This window comes from Microtus pennsylvanicus, chromosome X (assembly GCF_037038515.1).
Source record: "Microtus pennsylvanicus isolate mMicPen1 chromosome X, mMicPen1.hap1, whole genome shotgun sequence".
NCBI lineage: Eukaryota > Metazoa > Chordata > Mammalia > Rodentia > Cricetidae > Microtus > Microtus pennsylvanicus.
In genome coordinates, this window is record NC_134601.1 from 35,131,278 (window position 1) to 35,152,459 (window position 21,182).

Consider the following 21,182-nt stretch of genomic DNA (forward strand, 5'->3'; position numbering starts at 1 on the left):
ACCACACACGCTCTTCTTGCCCCAAAGTGGACAGTAAGAGGCTCCTTCTGAAATCTGTCCACATCTGTATGTTCACTAAAATCCTAAGCAGCCAGTTCAAATCCTCTGGGTTCCCCCTGTAGCCTCACTTAGAGAAGCTCATTCACCTCTTTGCATTTAAGTTGTATTAGGTGCAGGAATTAAGGAGGCTATTCTTATCACTGGACAGACTAAACTTTTAGTAAAGCATTTTAGTGAGGGTAGCCCCAGTAATGTTTTGTTTGAAAGTCACATAATGGGCATTCCTCCTATCTATCAGTGACTTCTCTCCTGCCTTCTGAAATAACATCTTTAGCATCAACACAAGGACAAATGATTTTTTCCCCTGCCTCACAGTACGTTTTTTTTAGAAATGTGACCTTTATGGTCCTTTGCCTTTTCCATACCATTGAACACCTGCTTGAGTGTCCTCAAGAACTCCAGCCAGACTAATGGAAGTATTGTTAGCTGGAGGACACGGATGACTTCAAAAGCAGGGTCCTCTCAGGTTCTCAGTCCAAGTCTTTCTCTTTTCCGCCTCAGATACCTGTCAGTCATAAAGCAGCTCAGTGCTGGACTCTGGCCAGGCTCAAAAGCCTCTCCTCCAGAGCTGAAACAGCACTCAAGGGGAGCACCTGCAATTTCTGTATAGAGCAAGTCAACAAGTCTTCAACTGCCTGCACCAACAGAGGGGCTCTGTCTTTTCTCCCAGCCTCTTCCTAGCTCCATCACCAGGAAAAGTATCAAGGTCTTTAGAAATGCAATATCTTGAGGAGAGGGATTATCACTTTCCATGTACCCATATTCCCTCCACTACTCTCAAGGAACCTAAGAAATCTGTCTGTTTTGTGTGAACACCTTTTCAAACAAGTCTTATTTCTTCTGACCCTACATAAACAACCTGACATCACCTAAATACTATACTCGGCAGAGTTCCCTAGAAACTTTTAAACAAACGTAGTTGTGTGCGAAGTACTCCATGTGCCATGATACTTGTCTTTCAACAGTTTCGATGCTAAGTCTTCCAAATGACCAGTGGCTTCATTCCATCATTGAAAGGTTGCTCAAAGCAGATTACAGATGGCTCAGAAAAGACACTCATGTGCAGAAGAGCACCAGAACCAACCCCTGAGATCATAAAGGATGTGCCAGTGTTATTCCAGGCTTAAGAACCTCAAAGCCAGCCCTGGGTCGCTTTTAAAAGAGGAATGTCCTTTCCTTTTGTAAGGAGCCCCTTCAACAATATAAGGACTCCTTAGCCTCAGGGAGGCGAACATTGATAATATTAATAGATTTACCTGGTTAAATATTTCATCAAAAGTCGGTCGTTGTTCTGCAGCCTCAGCCCAGCACTGCTTCATCAGGTGGAGACACTCTGGAGGGGCATACTCAGGAGAAACCACTGGCCTATACACAGGGGGAGGCTTTTGGAGTCTGTCTATGATTTCTTACAAAGCACAAGAAGAAAAAAGTTGGTGGTGAATCAAGAGAGAGGCACCAGGAGTCAGCAGAGAACTGAACTTCAACCAAGAAAGGGATTTGTCAGGAGAAACCATGAAGGGACCTTTTCTTTCATTTCCCCTCAGACCGCTTTAATGTTGAGTACAACTCACAAAAGGCCTTTTGGGAAGGTAATGAGAAACTGATCAATTGGACTCTTAAGATAATTGAGTCACCATGTTATCCTGCTTCTGCGAGGTCATAGATGCAGCATCTAATGCCAATTCCAATATGGGCAGCTTCAGTATCCTGTCCCTTTCATCTATCCCCAAGTCCCCTCACAATTACCACAGCACAAACACTGAGCCTTCTCTGTGAGCCTGTATCCAGCCAAGGTCCATGCATTGAGTCCTAGGATAATCACTAAACAAAGGGAACTAAGAACAACAGCGAACAATTCAGAGCCTTATTAAGACTCTCATGGCTGTTGGTCAATGAATGTCACTTGGAGTGAAAAATTTTATACATGCCAAGCTATCGAATGGGCACTTGGCATGTGTTATTTCATCTGATGTTCAACACTAACAGATGAGGTAAGCACTTTTATTCTTTCTGTAGATGGTAAAACTGGAGCACACAGAGTAAGTAACTTGCCAAAATTCACATGGGTAGTGAGAGTTCAGGTCAGAACCCATGCAATCTTCAACTATTACACTGTTCTGCTTCCAATGCCTCAGGTCTCAACCACAAGATCATAGACCCTCTTTATAAAGCCAAAAGTCTTCAGTGGCCAAAGGCTTAGGTTATCCAAACTGAGTCTTTTTACAAATGCAGAAAACTCTTTATAAATAGAAAATCATTAGCTCCCAATGTTCCCGTCTACTCATACTAACCTTCAAACAAATGTTTCTGCTTTTAGCCTAAACTTCTCCAAACTATTCTAAAAATATGTGTTTAGTCATGTCACTCTCTGGTTCAAAATGCCTCCATGACTTCTATTTCTAACAGAATAAAGTCCAACCTCTTCAACATGGCCCTATTTCTTCAGACTCACTACCCGTCCCAAGTCTCCTCTCCACCACCACCCTCAACTGTGATCCTCAGCATTCATCACCAAACTTTGACTGCCTTGTCTACCTCCATATTGACTGTAACACTGTAGGAGTGCTGCTACATAACCTAATGCAAGATGCTAGGCTCCACGGAAGGAGTTCTGTTCTTGCCTCGATTTCTCTCAGTTCTGTGTACAGCTCAGTCTGGCTCCTTTAGCCTAGAGCAGCCTGTAATAGAGCTCTCAGTACCATAGATTCCATGGCAATGAACCCCTTGGAATGTGACTGCCCCAGGGAGTTACTGTTTTATCAGAACATACTTAGTTGACTGGATCACTTCTCTGCTGAGGCCCAGCATGGCTTATTCCCTTGAGGATGTCACAGTCCAAGGAGATAAGCAATGGAAAATACTACAAATGCTTTGGCAGGTACAGAGAGATGCAGGCAAGATGCAAACTGAGCAAGTCAAAGGAGAATCTCCAGAGTTGGGGACCGAAGTTGAATGAGGCCAGGTGGGAAGAGAGTGAGGAAATTCCAGATTGCATGGGCAATGGCATAAAGGTGGGGGAGACCATGTACTCTCAAGGCAACAGAATACTAGAAGTGGCAAAAGATAAACGCAGACAGGGAGTGGATGGACTATGAAGGGCTATTACATCATGTGAGGAGCCTGAGCTGATTTCGAGAGAGACGAAGAAAAATTGGAGGGCTTTAAACAGAGGTATGATGTGGAATGCTGCTGACACTGGCAAAAAACAGCTTCATAACTTAGTAAGTAATGTTTCCTACATTTTCAAAACCTTTTCCTTTGAAGTTAATTTAGACTTCCAGAAAAGAAGCACAGTAGTACTCAGTGATGACCTGCATACTTCTCACTGAGCTTGCCGTAATGCAAACATAAAACAACAGTGAGGACATTGGTATTTGTAGCGCGCCATTACTACCGTCCTTATTTGAATCCCAGGAATGTTTACTCGAATGTATTTTTTCTATTCCACAATCCAATTCCAGATCTTTTTCTGCATATAATTGTTATGTTATCTCTTCCAACCTATGATGATTCTTCATCCTTTTTCTTGCTTTCATGTTTTTAGATACATTTGATAAGGATTGGCCAGTTATTCATTTATTTATAAATCCCACACTGGCCTGGAACTTGCCATCCCCCTGTCTTGGCTTTCCAAGACCTAGGATACCAAGATTGGGCCACCAAGCCCAGGTGCTATTGTTCCCATGAGGTTATTTAGTAGCATGTCTTTCAACCAGGATTCATCTGAAGTTCTCTCGTGATTAGACTGAGGCTATTCTCTGCTTTTGTCTTTGTTGTTGTTGTTGCCAAGAGTGGTACACCACAAAAAAAATGGTGTTCCTGTCTAAGTATGAAGCTGCACAAAGGTGATGCACTATCTTACTGCATCATGCCAGGGGTACATGATGTAGGGGTGTATTATTATAGGCAAAGGTAACCTCGATCACTTGGTTAAGGTGATGTCACCAGGAGCCTCACAACTTGTAAACCTACTATTTTTCCCTCTGAAGTTACTAAGCATCTTCCAAGATCAGATGAAACCGGGTGCGTTCAGAGTGATATGACTGCATATAGACAGTTACTAAACGTTTTGTAAGCTCACATGTTGAGAATATGCAGCTAGCTTGTTAGCCCTAAAACTTCCACACACTGATTTTATTCTCTGTTGATGGATCTGACCTAACACACGTATTTCAGTGGAGACAGGCAAGAAAAATCTGCGACACTGCTATGGGGAAAGGCTGACACCACAGGAGTACCAAAGTACTTGGGAAGAACTATCAGGGGAGCAGAGGTACTACATGGTGGGGGTAGTGCAAACTAGAAAATTAACATAAGTCCTAAAGTTCCTGGATTATACCTGAGTTTGCAAAGGGACCAGCTTCCTGGGTGAGGGAATTTCTTCCAGATGCCTAAAGCTCTCTGGCTCCAAGCCCTGCCTTCGTATAACAGACCAACTCTTTTCAGACTAGCAGGCTGCTGTGCTAACACACACTGGCAAATCGTGACCTACTGATATGGGATGGGACACAGTGGGCCCCTAGCATCCTGTTCTCAGTTCCTGCTTACCTTTGGCAGGCAGATCCATCATGCAGAAAGGAGCACCCCGGACCATCACTTCTTGCATGATGATGGCAAAGCTATAGACGTCTCCTGCAAATGAACCTAACCTCATGCCCCTAGGGGCTCTTAACAGTTCAGGGGCTGTCCACAGCAGCTCTGCAAAGAAAGAATTATCTAATAAATGCGAGGAGGATTAACTGACATCTGCAACGCCCTAAAGGGCTCTGAGTGTGCTGTTTTATTAACTGCCTTATATTTTTATTAGACAGACTGGCATGCTAGTGCCCCTCAGGGTCTGAATCTATTAATCTAAGGGATTACATAGGGAGAGAGAGAAAACCTACTATTCTCTCCACCCCTTAGAACTATGCAGCAAGACACAATATAAAGGTGTGGGGAAGGTCAGGACACCAGAAGTAGAGGCACTATCTGGTGCTTGCTTTCACGCTCTCTTGAGCCTGCAAGTAACAGTTGGCAGGTTTCCATGGAAAGGCAAGGGCAGTGCCAGACTGGTTGCCATGGATTTGCTGTTTGCTAAGATCTATATGTGTCTGGTAATTTGATTTTGCCGGGGCTCGATTTGCTTGCCCCAGGTCTTCTCTGAAAGGATGAGAGCATCCCCAGGCCTCTTGTGTTCCTTGCAGAGCAAAAAGTTCTAGCAGCTGCTTACCTGGCTCTGCAAATATTCACTGAGTGTCTACTATGTATCAGGCACTGTGCTGTGTGGAAAAATGGTGCCAAACATGACTCAAACTTTCACTCACCCAAGAAGAGTTTCTAAAACAGAGGACAAGACAGCCATGTGAATCCCTTATTGCAATTACAATATATGAAAATCACTATATTATACAAGGAAGGGAATCTATTAAAAACCAAATGTGAGTAATGTCTGTACTGTGCTGAACTTCAGGCCCTATACAGGGCAAAAGTTTATCTCTACTCTCAGAGTTTAAAGCAGTCAGAATATCGGAACATTTGTAGCAGGCATCTTAATGCAAAAAGAAATGGACTTTTATAATATAAAGGAGGAAGTCAAAAGAGGGGGTGGGCTTTTTGTTATTGTTGTTGAGTGGAGATATAAATAAAATACCATTTCTGTAAGATAAAAAATGGCTTAATATGGGTAATTTCATCAGATTTTAAACTAACAAACATCTGAGCTGGCTAAATTAATCCAGGAAGGCTTCCTGGAAAAGTTAAATCTCAAATGTGCTCATTAAGAAGGTCAAGGGTGCAGCCCCTGGAGCTGAGAGGTGAGGGCTTTGCAGGAAGAAAGAACAGTATGTACAAAAGAACAAGAGGCAGAAAGGAGCAAATTGCAGGTGGTGGGAAGGTGGTAAGCAGATTAGTGAAAGGCCCAAGACAAGGGCGCTGGTAAAGAATAATGAGAAAGGAGAAATGGGGCTGGTGAGGTGGGGGGAAGGGAGGGTGGCAAGAAGAATGAGGGCAGAAGGTGAGAGGCCCTGAGAGCCAAATGAAGGCATTTGGAGTGAATACAAAAGGCAGTAGGGGTGCTGGGGCTGAAGAGGGATTTGATGAAAACCCTGTTTGGGAAGATTAATCTGGAAACCAGCACAAGCTGGATGGAAGGAGAAAGGCTGGAGTCAGGGCGATCAGCTAGGAAGTTCGTGCAGTAAAAGCTTGCCTGAGGTGAAAGGGACCTGAATGGGGGTGGGGTGCAGCAGCAAATCTTGGACCTGAATAGCTGAGGGGCTACAATAGAAAAGGAAGTGGCAGGGTCAGCTGCCTCCTCCCTGGGCTTCATGAAAGAGGAGTTAGGGGAAATGCCTCGGAGTACAGACTGGAAAACTGGAGAAAGCCTGATAAGGGGTACAGATGCTAGGGCCAGGATTAGGGCTGGTGATGGCTAACTTTTTATCACGTGCAATGCAGAGGTATTAGGAAGGGAGCCTAGGAGACAAGTTCCTATGAATCAAGAAGGTACGTAGAAAACGGAGATTATTTGCTTTGTTAGTAAAAATTCAGGAAAGAGAAGCACAGTCCTGTTTTTAGACAGCCATAATGAAGAGGCTGGAACAAGATCTTCTAGACCCAGTCTTTCTCATGTGCCCATCTTCTCCCCTCTTTGCCTTTCAAGCATCTATTCCCAGTAACAGGCACCTCTGACTTCCCACCCAACAGTCTCTGGTACACTCACAGTAGAGGTTCACTTGCGGTGGTGGTTTGCTCTTATGTCTGCCTTCCTAGAAAGTCATATTTACAAAACCACTGAAGTGACTGAGTGATCCTCTAGTCACCGTGAGAATTTAAGAATAGGTTGAGAAGGGTGAGCCAGAGTGGATATTTGAAAGCAAAAACAAAAATGGCACTTGTTCCTGGCATGGTCTCCCTGCACATTTAAAGGCATGAGAAGGGGAAACAAGCCAACCGTCTGATAAAAAGCTCAGTTATTAAATACAATCATTACCAAATAGTTCTTTCAGAGAGCACGGGCGCATATGCTGTTAATGGCTAAAACAAGCTTGAATCTCTAATACACTACAGTTGAGAGCGAACAGTAATGAACACTCATCCCATCTTCCAACCCATCCCCCCTTCCTCATGTCCACCCCAGAACCAAGAGCCGCTGGCTGCCATTAGATATAGACTGTTAGAAAGGTGAGAAAAAAATTACTCTGGCTTCTTTTGTATTGGCTGCAGCTACTACTTACACGACCTTGTTATATTGATATATAGTCAACTTTGAAAAACCATGATGATATAGCATTAAAAAATCAGAATGGAATTCAAGAGACCTGGGTTTATAAAGCCCAGTTTGACCACTAATCAGTTTACTTTCCTCAACCTCAATTTTCCCAAAGCAAAAGTTGAGCCGACCCTATAAGCCTCATCATTTAGGATAGATCAGTTCCATCATTTCATTTTTTTTCTCATTCATTCATTAACCTAACAAATATTTATTCTGTTACTGTGGGACTCAAACCTGCTTCTTATCTCCATGGAGCTTATAGTTTGGGAATGAAGAATAGATAACTGAGTAGATAAATATTACTAGCAAAGTACAAATCTACAATAAATTTGGGGACCTTAAAGATCTTGAAAGCAACTTAGCCAGGCATACGGGGTCATAGGAAACATCTTGATGCAACAATACTTAAGCTGAGTCCTAAAGGAAGAAAACTTAGCTGTGTTCAGATAAATGTTTGTGACAATGGGAAAGGAAGAACATCCCAGGCAGAAAGCGCAGCATACGTGAAAGGGCTAAAGAAAGAGCTTGACATACATAAGCAACCTGATGGAGTTCTTCAGGACTGGAGCAAAGAGACAGAAGAGAAAGGGTTAAACCCAGACCAAGTAAGACTCAGGTAAAGAATTTGAACTTTGCCCTAAAGGCAATGAGAAGTCATTCAGTGAGGGACACCTAGAATGAAGCCAGATTTGCAGTCTAGAAAGTTTGTGATGGCTGCAGTCTATGGAGAATAGACAGTGATTTCGAGAGTGGAGTCAAACAAGAGTGAGAAACAAAGATGCAGAGACAGTACACAGTACACACCCACTCTCACGCACATCCATAGAGGCACAGCTAAAGGCAAACTGCAGAAATCCTGTCCTCACTTTACAACAAGATGTCCCTAAGGTTGAAAGTTTTGCCAGTCTGTGAATTACTGTGAATTAAATGGAACCCCGAGAAAGTATTGTGTTTTACCTTTTCTCCATGTCTAATTTTTACAGAATGTTAAGTACCTGCCATCTCTGCAGCTATTATCGCAACACCTTATTGTAAAGCCAAGGCAAATGGCAAACTAGGCATTCAAACTAGAATTAGACAAGTAATTACCACGCAGCTATGTCAGGGACAGGTAAAGGGAGAGGGAGCAGGAGAGGGGAAATGTCATAGCTGTCACTGTTATTTTTCCAAGAGTTTCAACTCCTCCAAAACATGAATGGGCAGAGAAAGAGAAAACTAGGGTTTGTTGCCTGGGTGAAGACCTGAACTGAATTGCAGTGAGGTGACTGTATGATCTGAGTAGCTCGTGAGCCTCTCTTCTCTCATCTGTAAATGGAAGAATTGGACCAGATGGCGTCCTAGAGTTTAGTGTTGCATACATTTTGGAAAGTGTAGTTTGATACTTTCAATGCCTGGCTGTCCATCTCTATCTGGGCATGTGGCTCTCTGTCTTTTATTGTTCTTGCCTCCCCTGTAGTGAAGTCAGCAATTTTTAAACTTGCAGGGCCACCATGTTCTAGCCGCCTGTCTTTTGGGGACTGTCTGTTCTCCCACACATCAGGTTTCTCCTTTAGCTCTGATGAGTTGTGATTCTGCCCAGCATTCCTTAGTGCTGCTACTTGTGCAACAGACAGAAGCCAAAGCCCAAAGTGGATGTCCCAAGCATGCCTGCTTACTTACAAGTCTTTTACTCGGTCTGAAGCCATTCTACACAACTCATAGAGTGCTCAATTGCAAGGGGCTGCCTCCTTGTTTCTTTCTCTCTGATAGATATGTTCTAGTGACATCCCACTCTAGAATATAGTTTGGGGGGGTCCAACTTCTAAATCACTCTCCCTTCAAGCTGACAAGTATTTATTGAGCACCTACTGTGTGCCTAGCACTCAGCAAGATTCTCCAGGGACTGCTGGGGTGTCTAAACAATACAGCCTAATCTTGCCTCAGCAGGGACTGAACAGTACTGCAATGGCTTTGTTTGGAAGGAAAGACTGGGCTGAGGTTACAGCCTGCAGACTGCATTCAAGTCCCTTGGCTTGGAAATGAGGCTGGATTTTCAACAAAAGTGAGGAGTTGAACTCACCCTAAGGCTTTAATTCAGTGCATAGTTTCATTTGAACCTTGATGTTACCTTGTGTGCACCAGAGGGTACAATTCATTGCTTACCTTCTTCAGAAGGTTCCTCTTCAGAGAGTCTCAGCATTTCTAAGATGTCATTAAAGCCATAATCTGTCACCTTTAGTACAAAACGCCCATCTACAACACAATTCCGAGATTTTAGCCTCCCGTGAATAAATTTTCTGTGGTGTAAGTATTTCATTCCCTGCAGATGATACAACAAAATTTATTTAGCCACTCATTTAACTGTTTTATGCTTTTAGAGCCAATTTCTGTGATTGTTAATGGCATGGGTGATTATGATCCGGAATCCAACCCTTTTTTTCCTATTTGCAGACAAAGCAATCCTTTGACACGATGTTGAGGTCTAGTCTAGCTCGAAAATGCTTGACTTTGATAAAGAAAGGTATCTTGTGTTTATTGAGAATTATGTGCTACTGGGAGATGTATTGACATTTCAAGTACAGGATGGATTCATACACGTGTAATTGCCAGGATCTGGGAGAGTCTCATTCTCCCCCACAGATCTAATGCAATTCTCAATCCATTATTAGCAGAAGAAAAACTGTTGAGGCAATTTAACAGGAGCTACAAATTGTTTACATATGTACACTGTAGGGGTTCTACTTTTTCAGAAAAACCATGTACGCTTGTAGATATGTACATAAACAAAACAAGAAAACACTGCAGTTTTGATTTTCTATAGTGCATAATTGGAAATAAACTGAGTATCATAAGGGAGTAGCTAGATTTATGATACATTCTTATTCTTGAATATTCTGTAACACTTAGAAAGAATAAAGTCGATCAGTATGCACTTATAGTGATATAACTATAAACCAAATACAAAATAGTGAGCTGCCAAGTTATGGGATGGCCTATGTATTAAAAATAAATACAATTGTTTTAATATATGCAAATAAACATAAAAGGAATTTCAAGTCTAGTTTCCAATTTTTTTGCAGTAGCTAACTTATAGTAGAGGTGATAAAAGGAAGACGGCTGGATAAATGTCAATATTTTTCCCACATAGGTTTGTAACAGTTGGTTCTAATTTAATGTACTGTTTTATAAGGAAAGAATGGCTAAGTGAAGAAAGCTAGGTATTTCCGATCTATGGGATGCTTGAGACCTGTACATGACGTTCGAATGTGATGTACAAGAACTGCCCATCAGATGAATTTAATCACTTCACATAGACATACATCTGTATTTTAGTATTTAGAATTGCTGATGCCAAGTGGCCTTTTAGTGAACCAGCTCTGCTTCGCAGCCTGGTACCTCTTTGCATTCTCACACTTTACATTTTGTGCTCTCAGGAAGGCTTGCTCTTCAGCACTCTCAAGCCAAGTCTACAATGGGCATGCTTTCCCCCAGGATAGCTAGTGTTTGAATATCACTGACTATGGGCCTGAAGATGTGTGTAGTGTGAGCAGAAATAGTACTAGAAGAGGAATTGGGGGATTTGCATTCATATCAGCTGTGACAATATAGCTATATTGTCATATTTTCACAGCATTCTATTATCATCTCTGTCACACAATACTCAGCTGATAAATACATATTAGGAACCTACTATGTGTGCTAGATATTGTAAACTAAAGACTGTCTCATGTAGCCTTTCCATGCTTCTGGGGGTTTGGAGAAGGTTAATCATGGCCATTTTACAAACTGAGAATAAAATAATGTCTTGCCCTTTTATACCTCCTTGAAAATGTCTGTCACTATACAAAACTCAAGGCTGTGATTAATGTGTACATAGCTCAATATGTACTCAGAACAACTCCATCAAAATGCACATACACAGAGCTTTATGTCATCCCATAGAGTTCATTGATTCTACAGAAGTTGAGTCATGGACCTTTTCACAAATTCCCATTGTAAAAGTCTATGGCACACACAATGGAGATGCTCCCTTATCTAATCAGTGGACATTTGTGTTCCAGTGATCGAGGCCCACATCCACAATTAGATTTACAAAGTCTCATCATCCAGTTCTAGACTTAGACATCTTTTAGAAAATGAAAGCCAGCAGCTGATTCTAAATAGTGTGAAAGATTCTAGGTGTGACTATTCCCCAATATCTACAAAGCAGCTTAGAAGTGAGATATGGCTAAAGGCTGAAGAGAACTTGACAGCAAACAGAAGAAAAAAGGGAAATGCGGCCCTCAGATTGAGAGGGAACATGGGCAAATACTTTCTGTATCAATACGCTATATGTATATGGACAAAAGGGCAGTGAGAGGGTGGAGAGTCAGGACTTGGGAGAAAATGCGGAGGAGTGAAATGATCACAATAGCCCACAGGAAAGAAAACATCTCCAAACCTTACATTTCTAACCCAAAAGAGTAAAACAAAAACAACAGTCAAAAAAATCTTTATAAATTTCAAATCTATAACGAAAATCCAAGACTCCCTTAGTCTTGCCAGTAACCTTGATGAGGTCCAGCAGTAGTGAAGATTTGAACATCCAGTCGAGTTTCACGTCATCATTAGTCAGTATGTCTTCTAGGCTCCTTCGAGAACAAAATTCTGTCACAACGGCAAACATCCCTGAATCACAGAAGAAGCCCAGTAAAGGGTTGACATTCTCATGCCGCAGGTCTTTCATCTGCAAAGAAGACACAGGGAGAACAGTCACAGCTGTCTTATGTCAGTGGCAGGCTGTTGGCTGCACTACACAAAGATACAAGATTGGGGGTGGGCAAGATGCCAAAGCTGTAAAAATGAGAAAATAAATATATCTTATGTATTTACTTGAGATATGAGAAAATGATAATATGATCATAGGAGAAAAAATGAATACAGTGCAGTTACTTGTCCCAAAAGATCTCACACTCGGTAAAGAATAATAGGAAAGTGATCTTGAAATTATATCTCATCACGCACTGTGTTTTAAAAGAGACCATGAGATGTTGAGTGAGTTCAGAAGTTAAACAGCTCATCCAGACAGGCAGTAAGGAAGGCAGGTATCAAAGGAAGCTTTCCAAAGAATTGATAACTAAACTACTGAAGAACATGCAAGGATTGACCAGTTGCCACGATGGAGGGGCAGAACATTTCTGAACTGAGGAAACTGCAATAGGTTTAGTCTTCCCAGGCTACTATGCAATGTGGAAAATGTGAAATAGAAAGGGAGAGAAATAGACAGAAGCCACAAACCATGATGTGACTATCAAAATTTCACTGTCCTGTGTCATATAATTTTATGGAGAACCATGAAATAAAATTTAAATAACTATACTCTATTAATAGTCTCAGTAAGTAGATATAAGGCACACACATTTGAGCATTAGTATAATGTATGCATCTGCACAGTAAACTAATTATAGATCAAATTATTCGAAAAAGTTGCATTTATGCTGAACATGTACAAACCTTTTTCTTGTTACTCCTAAAGCAATGCAGCAAATTATGTACATAGAATTAACATTGTAATGAATATTAAAAATAATCGAGACATAATGCAAAGTATATGGGAGGGTATACATTGTTTGGATGCAAAGTATTGTTCTATTTTATGTAAGACATTTAAGTTTTCATAGATTTTGGTATCTGAGGGATTCCTGAAACCAATCCCCTGAATATAGTAAGTACAATTCTCTCCATATGTAACTGCACATATGTGAGTGTGCACACACTCATGTGCACACAGGCTTAGAATGGTAGCAACACTGAATGACTAGAAACAGACTAGATCTTAGATGCATAATGTCATGAGGTGAGAAGTGAGAGGACAAAGTCAAAAGATTGTCACATAAAGTATGGAGAAATAGCAGTCCATTTACTGGCATGAATTACACTGTAAGACTCAACAAAAAGGTCTGAGCCAAAAATAAGTTAATCTTCATGGAAACTGACTATCTCCTTTGCCTATTAATTATAAAAAGCCTGACACCCATGACAATTATTAGTCTACTTCAACCTAAACCAATTAAAGAAGACATGAAAACTCACATATAGCAAATTAAGCACATTCTTCTAAGATTTCATTCTCTTATGAACCAAAAAACTGAAGCCACTGGGCTCTAGAACTGTATTTAAAAACTAATACAAACTGATTAAGAAACTAATTCACATTCCCTAGCCTCTACTGAAAGTAAGCATAGCAATATGAATGAAGTCTAAGCAATAGAATAAAAGAGAAGGGATATGTTCCATTTCTAGTCAAAGGCTTTTATGAAGCAAGTAAATATTTCATATTAATTTTTCTAATTCCATTGATAAATACACATTTAACAAGGACATCAGACATCGTAAATTTGTAAGATAGCTGTAGCCTGGATTTCTAAACCGTCATATTGAAGGAGGATCACCTACCAATGAAGAAAACCTGTCTTTTGTTACTGATTGAGAACTAAATTTATGCAGTGTTTTAGGATATTTAGTGCCTTGGATATGGTGGGATACACTTTTAATATCAGCACTCGAAAGGCAAGGCAGGTAGATCTCTGTGAATTCAAGGTTGCCCTGGCTACATAGCAATATGCATGCCAGCTGGGGCTATATAATGAGAATCTGTCTCAAAAATAAAACATTAAAAGGCCAGGGTTATAGCTGAGTGATTGACCACATACATGACTTACTGAGTTCAATCTCCTAGCACCAAAAGACATTAATTATTCAGAAGCATATTTGTTAAAGCATCTAACATTATATGAATAGCCATAACACTGGCATATTTTGAGACTACATCTCTGCCTAAACTTTACAGCCATCCATCCTCAGATGTAAACATGAGAGAATTTTCTGTGTTGAAAGCAGATAGATACTTACATGCAGTCTTGCCCTATGGAGACTCTGAATAATATGGAGAGAAAGACTAGACCCCTTTTGCAAGGTGAAAAATTACTAGATAGACATATACTTTACCTCTTCCATAACACTTACTTAGCTGTCTACCATCAAAATATCAAGGGTTGAATGTGTCTTGCATCAAGATATTTGCTATTTCCCTATCTGACATAAAACCTTTAAGCATTTAGCTACCAGAGATACCCGCTTCTGAGTCAAATACTAATCCATATAATCTTAAATACTACTTTAATTAATTAGAGTGATTCTGAAATATGGCAAAATCAGAATTAATCCCACCCACCTTCTCTCACACCAGGTATTATTAAATTATCCATTGATACATATTGCAGCAGCAAAATTTTTTTTCTACCATTGGCTAATTGGCTATATATGTCTGTTTCTCGCACTTTATTTTGTTTTGATCATTGTATAAACTATTATTCATATTCCTGTATCAACCTATCTACTGCCTAACACCCAGAAGTCAATAGTCATACAGAAAATATTATTAAGGTACTGGCAACAAAACTGTTTTTAGGATTATTTTCTCTTTTATTTATTTTATTCTTTTAAATAGTGTACATGTATGTGTGTATGTGTATGCGTGCATGTGACAGCATGCATGTGCAGGCATGTTTATGTGAATTCAGGTACCTCCAAAGGCCAAAGACATTAGGTACCCTGGAGCTGGAGTTACAGGTGGTTGTGAGTCATCTGATACTGGAAATCAAACTCAGATCCTCTGGAAGAGCAAGACATGCCCTTAACTTCTGAGCCATCTCTCCAGCCCCATACTAGAAATTTTATGATCTAATACTACCAACCAATATACTTCAAGAGTCAGAGGGCTCTTTGAATACTTTAAAATGTAGACATTTGTATTTTTATTTACGTGTATATATGTGTAAGACTGTATGACACATGTGTGTGCTCATAACAGTCCATAGAAGATGGTAGATCCTCCAGAAGTGGAGTTAGAGATGATTATGAGCCACCCAATGTAGGTGCTGGGAACTGAATTAGAGTCCTCTGAAAGAAAAAGCCATTACGCTGAACTGCCAAGCAATCTTTCCATTCCTGAGAGTATTAAAAATTTATACCTCTATTCCCATATCTTTTTAGCAGCATTAAAAATACATTTGAAAATTAGAAAAAAAATGAAAATGATTACAAATAATAAATATGCTGATAAATATAAAACAATATATTTAAATTATCTTAATTTCTATAAAATATATATATGAATGTTTAAAGTAAAAACTGGCCCTGTATTATGTGGTTCATGATATTCATGAAGATAATATACATTCAAACAGTAAAGCAAAGAATGTAGATATGCTAAAAATAGCAATGTGTTTATAAATCTTTCATGTTTGGTGTAAAGTGGTACAATATTAGCACTAAGTGTATTGTGACAAGTTTAAAATGCATTCAGAACTTTCTAGAACAATTACTAAAAAGAAATCAGTAATCTATACCTAAAAATGCAAATATAAGAAACAAATTGAAGTCCATCCACAGAATTTTAGTAAAAGTAAGGCAAGAAAAATGAACAAAATAAAATAGAGAAATAGATGAGATGGAAGATAAATAGTAGATCAAATTCTGAACTATTTCAATTGGTACCTCAATTTACTAAAGATTACAGTTACTAAGTACAGGTTGTAGAACAGTGGGGGAAAGTGACAAAAAAAATGCATGCTTCCTGAAAGAAATGAACATTCAATCCGAAAATTAAAGAGTTTCAAAATGAGAAAATAGAAAAATACTCTACACAAAATTAAATGAGAAGATGAAATGGCTATATTATCATTGAATAAAACTTGTTAGGAAAACAGGTATTACTAGAATTGAAAGTGAATTTTTATAATGATAAAAACATCACTATCATAAATGTGCATATATGTAGCTGCAGCCTGGAGCTGACTCATACTGGATCCGAGGAAGAAAATTTTATAGAGTTCTTTCAACACTGTGTTTGGTGATATTACATTGGTAGGTAAAAGGGGGGGAACCTCATAATGTAAGTATTTACAAAACAGTAATCAGAAATTATTCAAAATTGCTTATTCTTTCACATAGAAACTGTTGCAAAGTATTTTTTTAATTTATTTATTTATTAAAGATTTCTGCCTCCTCCCCACCACTGCCTCCCATTTCCCTCTCCCTCCCCCAGTCAAGTCCCCCTCCCTCATCAGTTCGAAGAGCAATCAGGGTTCCCTGACCTGTGGGAAGTCCAAGGACCACCCACCTCCATCCAGGTCTAGTAAGGTGAGCATCCAAACTGCCTAGGCTCCCCGAAAGCCAGTCTGTGCAGTAGGATCAAAAACCCATTGCCATTGTTCTTGAGTTCTCAGTAAGACACTAATATATATGCCCTTAGCATTAGAGTATCGATGTACACAAAAAATGTGAAATTAAACAATAGGGAAATTTTAATAGTAAAGGAAAAATACATTGACAAGAATGGGGTAAGGATATATGAGATTAAAAGTGATCTTATCAATAAATTTTTCTGATAAACATAATTGCAGAGAAAACCCTAAGAATCATCCAGAAGTACTTTCAAAGAATGAACAAGTTTCAATGAACAAGTGGAATTTACCCCAGCTATATTAAGGTTTATTCAATACTTATTTTCAAGCAATGTACCTTACTATATTAACAGAATAAAGACATAAATAACAACCATTTCAACAGGTAAAATAAATTATTTTGAAAAAACTACATAATAGAAATTTCTAGACAACCAGGAGTACATATATGACTTGGAGATAACATTAGACATAAGGGAACTATGCTGAATCCCTTTCTTTTAAAACCAGAAATATGGCAAAGATGTTGACCCTTTCTAAACAACTGTAAAGTCTATGCATGCATAATGATTGAAAAATAATATGAACAGAGAACTCTCAACAGAGGAATCTAAAATGGCTGAAAGACACTTAAGGAAATGCTCAACATCCTTAGTCATCAGAGAAATGCAAATCAAAACAACTCTGAGATTCCATCTTACACATGCAAGAAGGGCCAAGATCAAAATCACTGATGACAACTCATGTTAGAGAGGTTGTGGGGAAAAGAGAACACTCCTCCATTGCTGGTGGGAGTGCAAGCTGGTACAGCCCCTTTGGATATCAGTATGGTGATTTCTCAGAAAATTAGGAAAGGACCTTCCTCAAGACCCAGCAATTCCACTTTGGGGTATATATCCAAAAGATGCTCAATCGTACCGCAAGGACATGTGCTCAACTATGTTCATAGCAGCATTGTTTGTCATAGCCAGAACCTGGAAACAACCTGAATGCCTCTTATCCAAAGAATGGATGAGGAAAGTGTGGTACATTTACACAATGGAGTATTACACAGCAGAAAAAAATAATGACATCTTAAAATTTACAGGCAAATGGATAGAACTAGGAAATATCATATTGAGTGAGGTAACCCAGACCCAGAAAGACAACTATCACATGCACTCACTCATAAATCAAAGAAAACCAGCCTACAAATCATTATCCCAGAGAACCTAGACAACAATGAGGATCCTAAGATAGACATACATGGATGTAATCTACATGGGAAGTAGAAAAAGACAAGATCTCTTGAGTAAATTGGGACCATGGGAGAGGGCTGAAGGGGAGGGGGAGACAGGGAGGTAAGCAGAGAAAAATGTATAGCTCAATAAAATCAATAAAAAAATAAAAATAATATAAATAATAGAGGAAAAGGGAAGGTTCTTTCTTATAATAAATGTCAGTCAATAAGTATACAAAGTATGTTAGTATTATAAAATTATGACCAGGTTTTAGTGGTACACACCTTTAAGCCCAGCACTTGTGAGGGAGAAGCAGGGGGATCTTTGTGAGTTTGAGGCCAGCCTGGTCTACAGGGTGAGTTCCAGGACAGCCAGTGGTATACAGTGAAACCCTGTGTTGAAAAACGAAGAAGAAGAAGAAGAGGAGGAGGAGGAGGAGGAGGAGGAGGAGGAGGAGGAGGAGGAGGAGAAAGAGAAAAGGAAGTAAGAAAGAAATCAATAAGTAAGTAAAATAATGAGTAAGAGTAGACTAAAAAAACCCAGAAAGACACAAACATGGTATCTCACACCTTTATTCTCAATTCCTAGAAGGCTAAGGCAGGAGGATTTTTATGTTTTGGGAGCCAGCCTGTATTACAAAGTGAGTTACAGGCCAGCCTGGGTTACAGAGTAAGATCCCATCACAAAAAAGAGTAAATTATTTCTATAGGTTCAAATTATTTTAAGATCATGTACTAATTACTCTGGGGCAAAGTAATTCACATAGGAAGCTGCTATGAACTCAAAGTTAACATCACCAACAATGGGATGCTAGCTGACATGTGTTACTCTTGAATAAAGTGTACAAAAAAAGACTACATCCCTCCTGAAACTATCTGGCTAAAGATGCATAAAGAAAACCATGAGGATGTTAGGCAAACCCAGGTAGAAGGTTAATTTACCAATAACTGACCAGAATTCTTAAAAGGATATTAGGGTGAAGAAAGAGAAAGAAGTCTGAGAAGCTGTCATATTAAAGGAATTCTAAGAGGCATACAGCCATGGGAACCTATAGTGTAAACTGACATGAGAAGAATTGCATTATACTGGTATTGTGTTAAGGCAATTGATAAAATTAAAATATGGGTAGTAATTTAAATGACAGCGTTGTATAAATGTCAAATTGTCTGATTTTGATCATTGTACTCTAGTGAAGTATAAAAATGTTTTCGGCTTTAGAAAACAAATGAAAAACAACTTAAAGGTGAAAGACAATGTCTACAACTTACCTTTAAATAATTCCAAATGTATAAGTAGATCAAGTAGACAACTGAGCAAACTGAGCACGTCCTAAGTCTATGTGAATGTCCCCTTAAAGATTCTTGAGGGTTCTTCCATAAAATTGAATTGATGCCAAAATAAAACCTCACCATATACATGTACACACACACACACACACACACACACACACACACACACCCCAAAAAGAAAAGGTGTGATGCACAAACTCTTATGTTGGCTTATCTGTTTATTCACACACTTATATTTTATAAGCTTCTGTAGTTTTGGGCCATTTAGCCTCTTTATTTTGAATGTAGTAGTTAGGGTTAGTATCTAAGGTCATAAAATCACTGTGAAATAGGCTGTTTCTGCTGCCTTTGGTCCTCTTCAGTTTATCTATGATTATTTTCCCTTCAGTTCCAGGCACCAAAATCCTATGTAAGGGAAATACCACATCATGATAGTTCATCTTAACCCTTAGAATAACCCCTGTTCCCCATGGGCCATATCGTTGGTTTCCTTTCTTTCCTCACTTGCACTGTGGTCTGCATGCAGTTGGTCCTCAATCACATCTGTTGGAATTATTTGTCTGCTTTGTAAATGTGGAGAAATTTACTATTACTAGCACTTGAAAGAACCAAAGGCAATATCCACGAATTTTTCACAGACTACAATTCAAGTTTAAGGAGGAGGCAAGAATTTAAATGGCTTAGGAGAGATCATGCCTGACTTATTTATTTATAGGCGCTTCCTTAAGTAAACTATCCAAGGACACTTTGAACATAACCAGTGGAGTTAAGAAAATACCATATTTCAAACACTAATTACCAGATGAATCTTCAAGGTCTAAAAAATGGGCACATGGATGATTATAGTATACTTAATTGATAATTATCTTAATAGGCATCGTTTTATAAAGAAGTTATGAGCCAGGAATATGGAAGAAGCATTGGATGTATTGTCTCTTAATTTTCTTCCCAATATAGAAGAGAAAGCAATAAAAAGCAGACAGACATTTTGCAAAAAGGAACATGAAGGCTCAGGGAATGTGGCTGATGGGTGCAAATTAATAAAGCTCCTTCTTTGGTTCAGAGTCTGTGTTTTCCATTCTCCTGCATTTGCTATTGTGTCACAAGATCATACCATGACTGCCTCATGCTGGCGGGCTGCTGCTAATTACTTGGAAGAAAGTATTGGTTTGAGTAGGGATGTACACAAATGAGGGCTTCTCATACCATTTCAAACATATCACTTGCACTTGATTTGATAGACTTAATGTCCCCAAAATCTCCAGGAGGGAACTTTTTCAGCCACACCCAGTCACCCTGGAAAGAAAAGGGAAAGAATACTGATGAGACTTAGTTGTCAGTCAGGCTTACAGTAAAATTACCACTACAAACAGATTGTTTTTCTCCTCCCCCACCCTCAACCCCAAAGAAACTCCCATTCTGGGTGAAAATGAACTTGTACAAAGTAGGTAAAGTTAAATGTGTCAAAGCACTCAGGGCAGGGAAATAACCCACGTGTATGCAGATCCCAGGAAATGCAAGGATACCACTCTGAAATGTCTTCCTTAACTAACTGCAGAAAGTGCCAGGTCACTTCACTTATTCATGGCTAAGTGATGTGGCACAGGGCTTGCTTCGATTAATGGTGATGGTTGGTGATTGCAATTCCCATTGCCTTGAGGCGTCTGTAGTGGGAAATGCAAGGCAGGAGATGGAATGCCACAAATGTTTGCAGCCTTTACATTGATTCATTTTTCTCTTGTGTGACAGGCCATGAGGTCAGGGTGGGGGCTCTCTTACTCACTAATCATAAACTCACTGATTTAAATGTAGATTAAACATTTTTTTGTTATTTTGATTCAAACATGTACTGCCACAGTAACAGGTCATCTAGACCCTTTCAAAAGTCTATTTCCAACTTTTTCCATTTGTAATCATTTGATTTTTTTGGAGTTGAAATGTTTGTGGGTATAATGTGATAATTTGATACAAGTATACAATGTGTAAAGATCAAATCTGAGTAATTAAAATTGATTCTTAACTTTGAAACACAAAACAACAATTTCTAAGGTCACTGTCAATTCTAACTCAATTATTTTATTCTTTCCTCACTTCACTGCTAGTACCTGATAATTTTCTTGTGCATGCATAGCCTCAAGGAGTCATCAGTCATCAA

The 21,182-nt window shown here is 39.3% G+C and overlaps 1 protein-coding gene across 1 annotated transcript in view; it reads right to left on the reverse strand.

The window, feature by feature from the left end:
- Gucy2f (guanylate cyclase 2F, retinal) overlaps positions 1-21,182 on the reverse strand; it is a 79,695-nt gene that overhangs the window by 17,078 nt on the left and 41,435 nt on the right. Inside the window, exons 7-11 of the mRNA XM_075957550.1 lie at positions 20,234-20,323; positions 11,841-12,017; positions 9,455-9,611; positions 4,609-4,758; positions 1,317-1,465 (exon numbers count right to left, since the gene is read on the reverse strand). Coding sequence (XP_075813665.1) covers positions 1,317-1,465; positions 4,609-4,758; positions 9,455-9,611; positions 11,841-12,017; positions 20,234-20,323 — 723 coding nt within the window. The remainder of the gene's footprint in view (positions 1-1,316; positions 1,466-4,608; positions 4,759-9,454; positions 9,612-11,840; positions 12,018-20,233; positions 20,324-21,182) is intronic.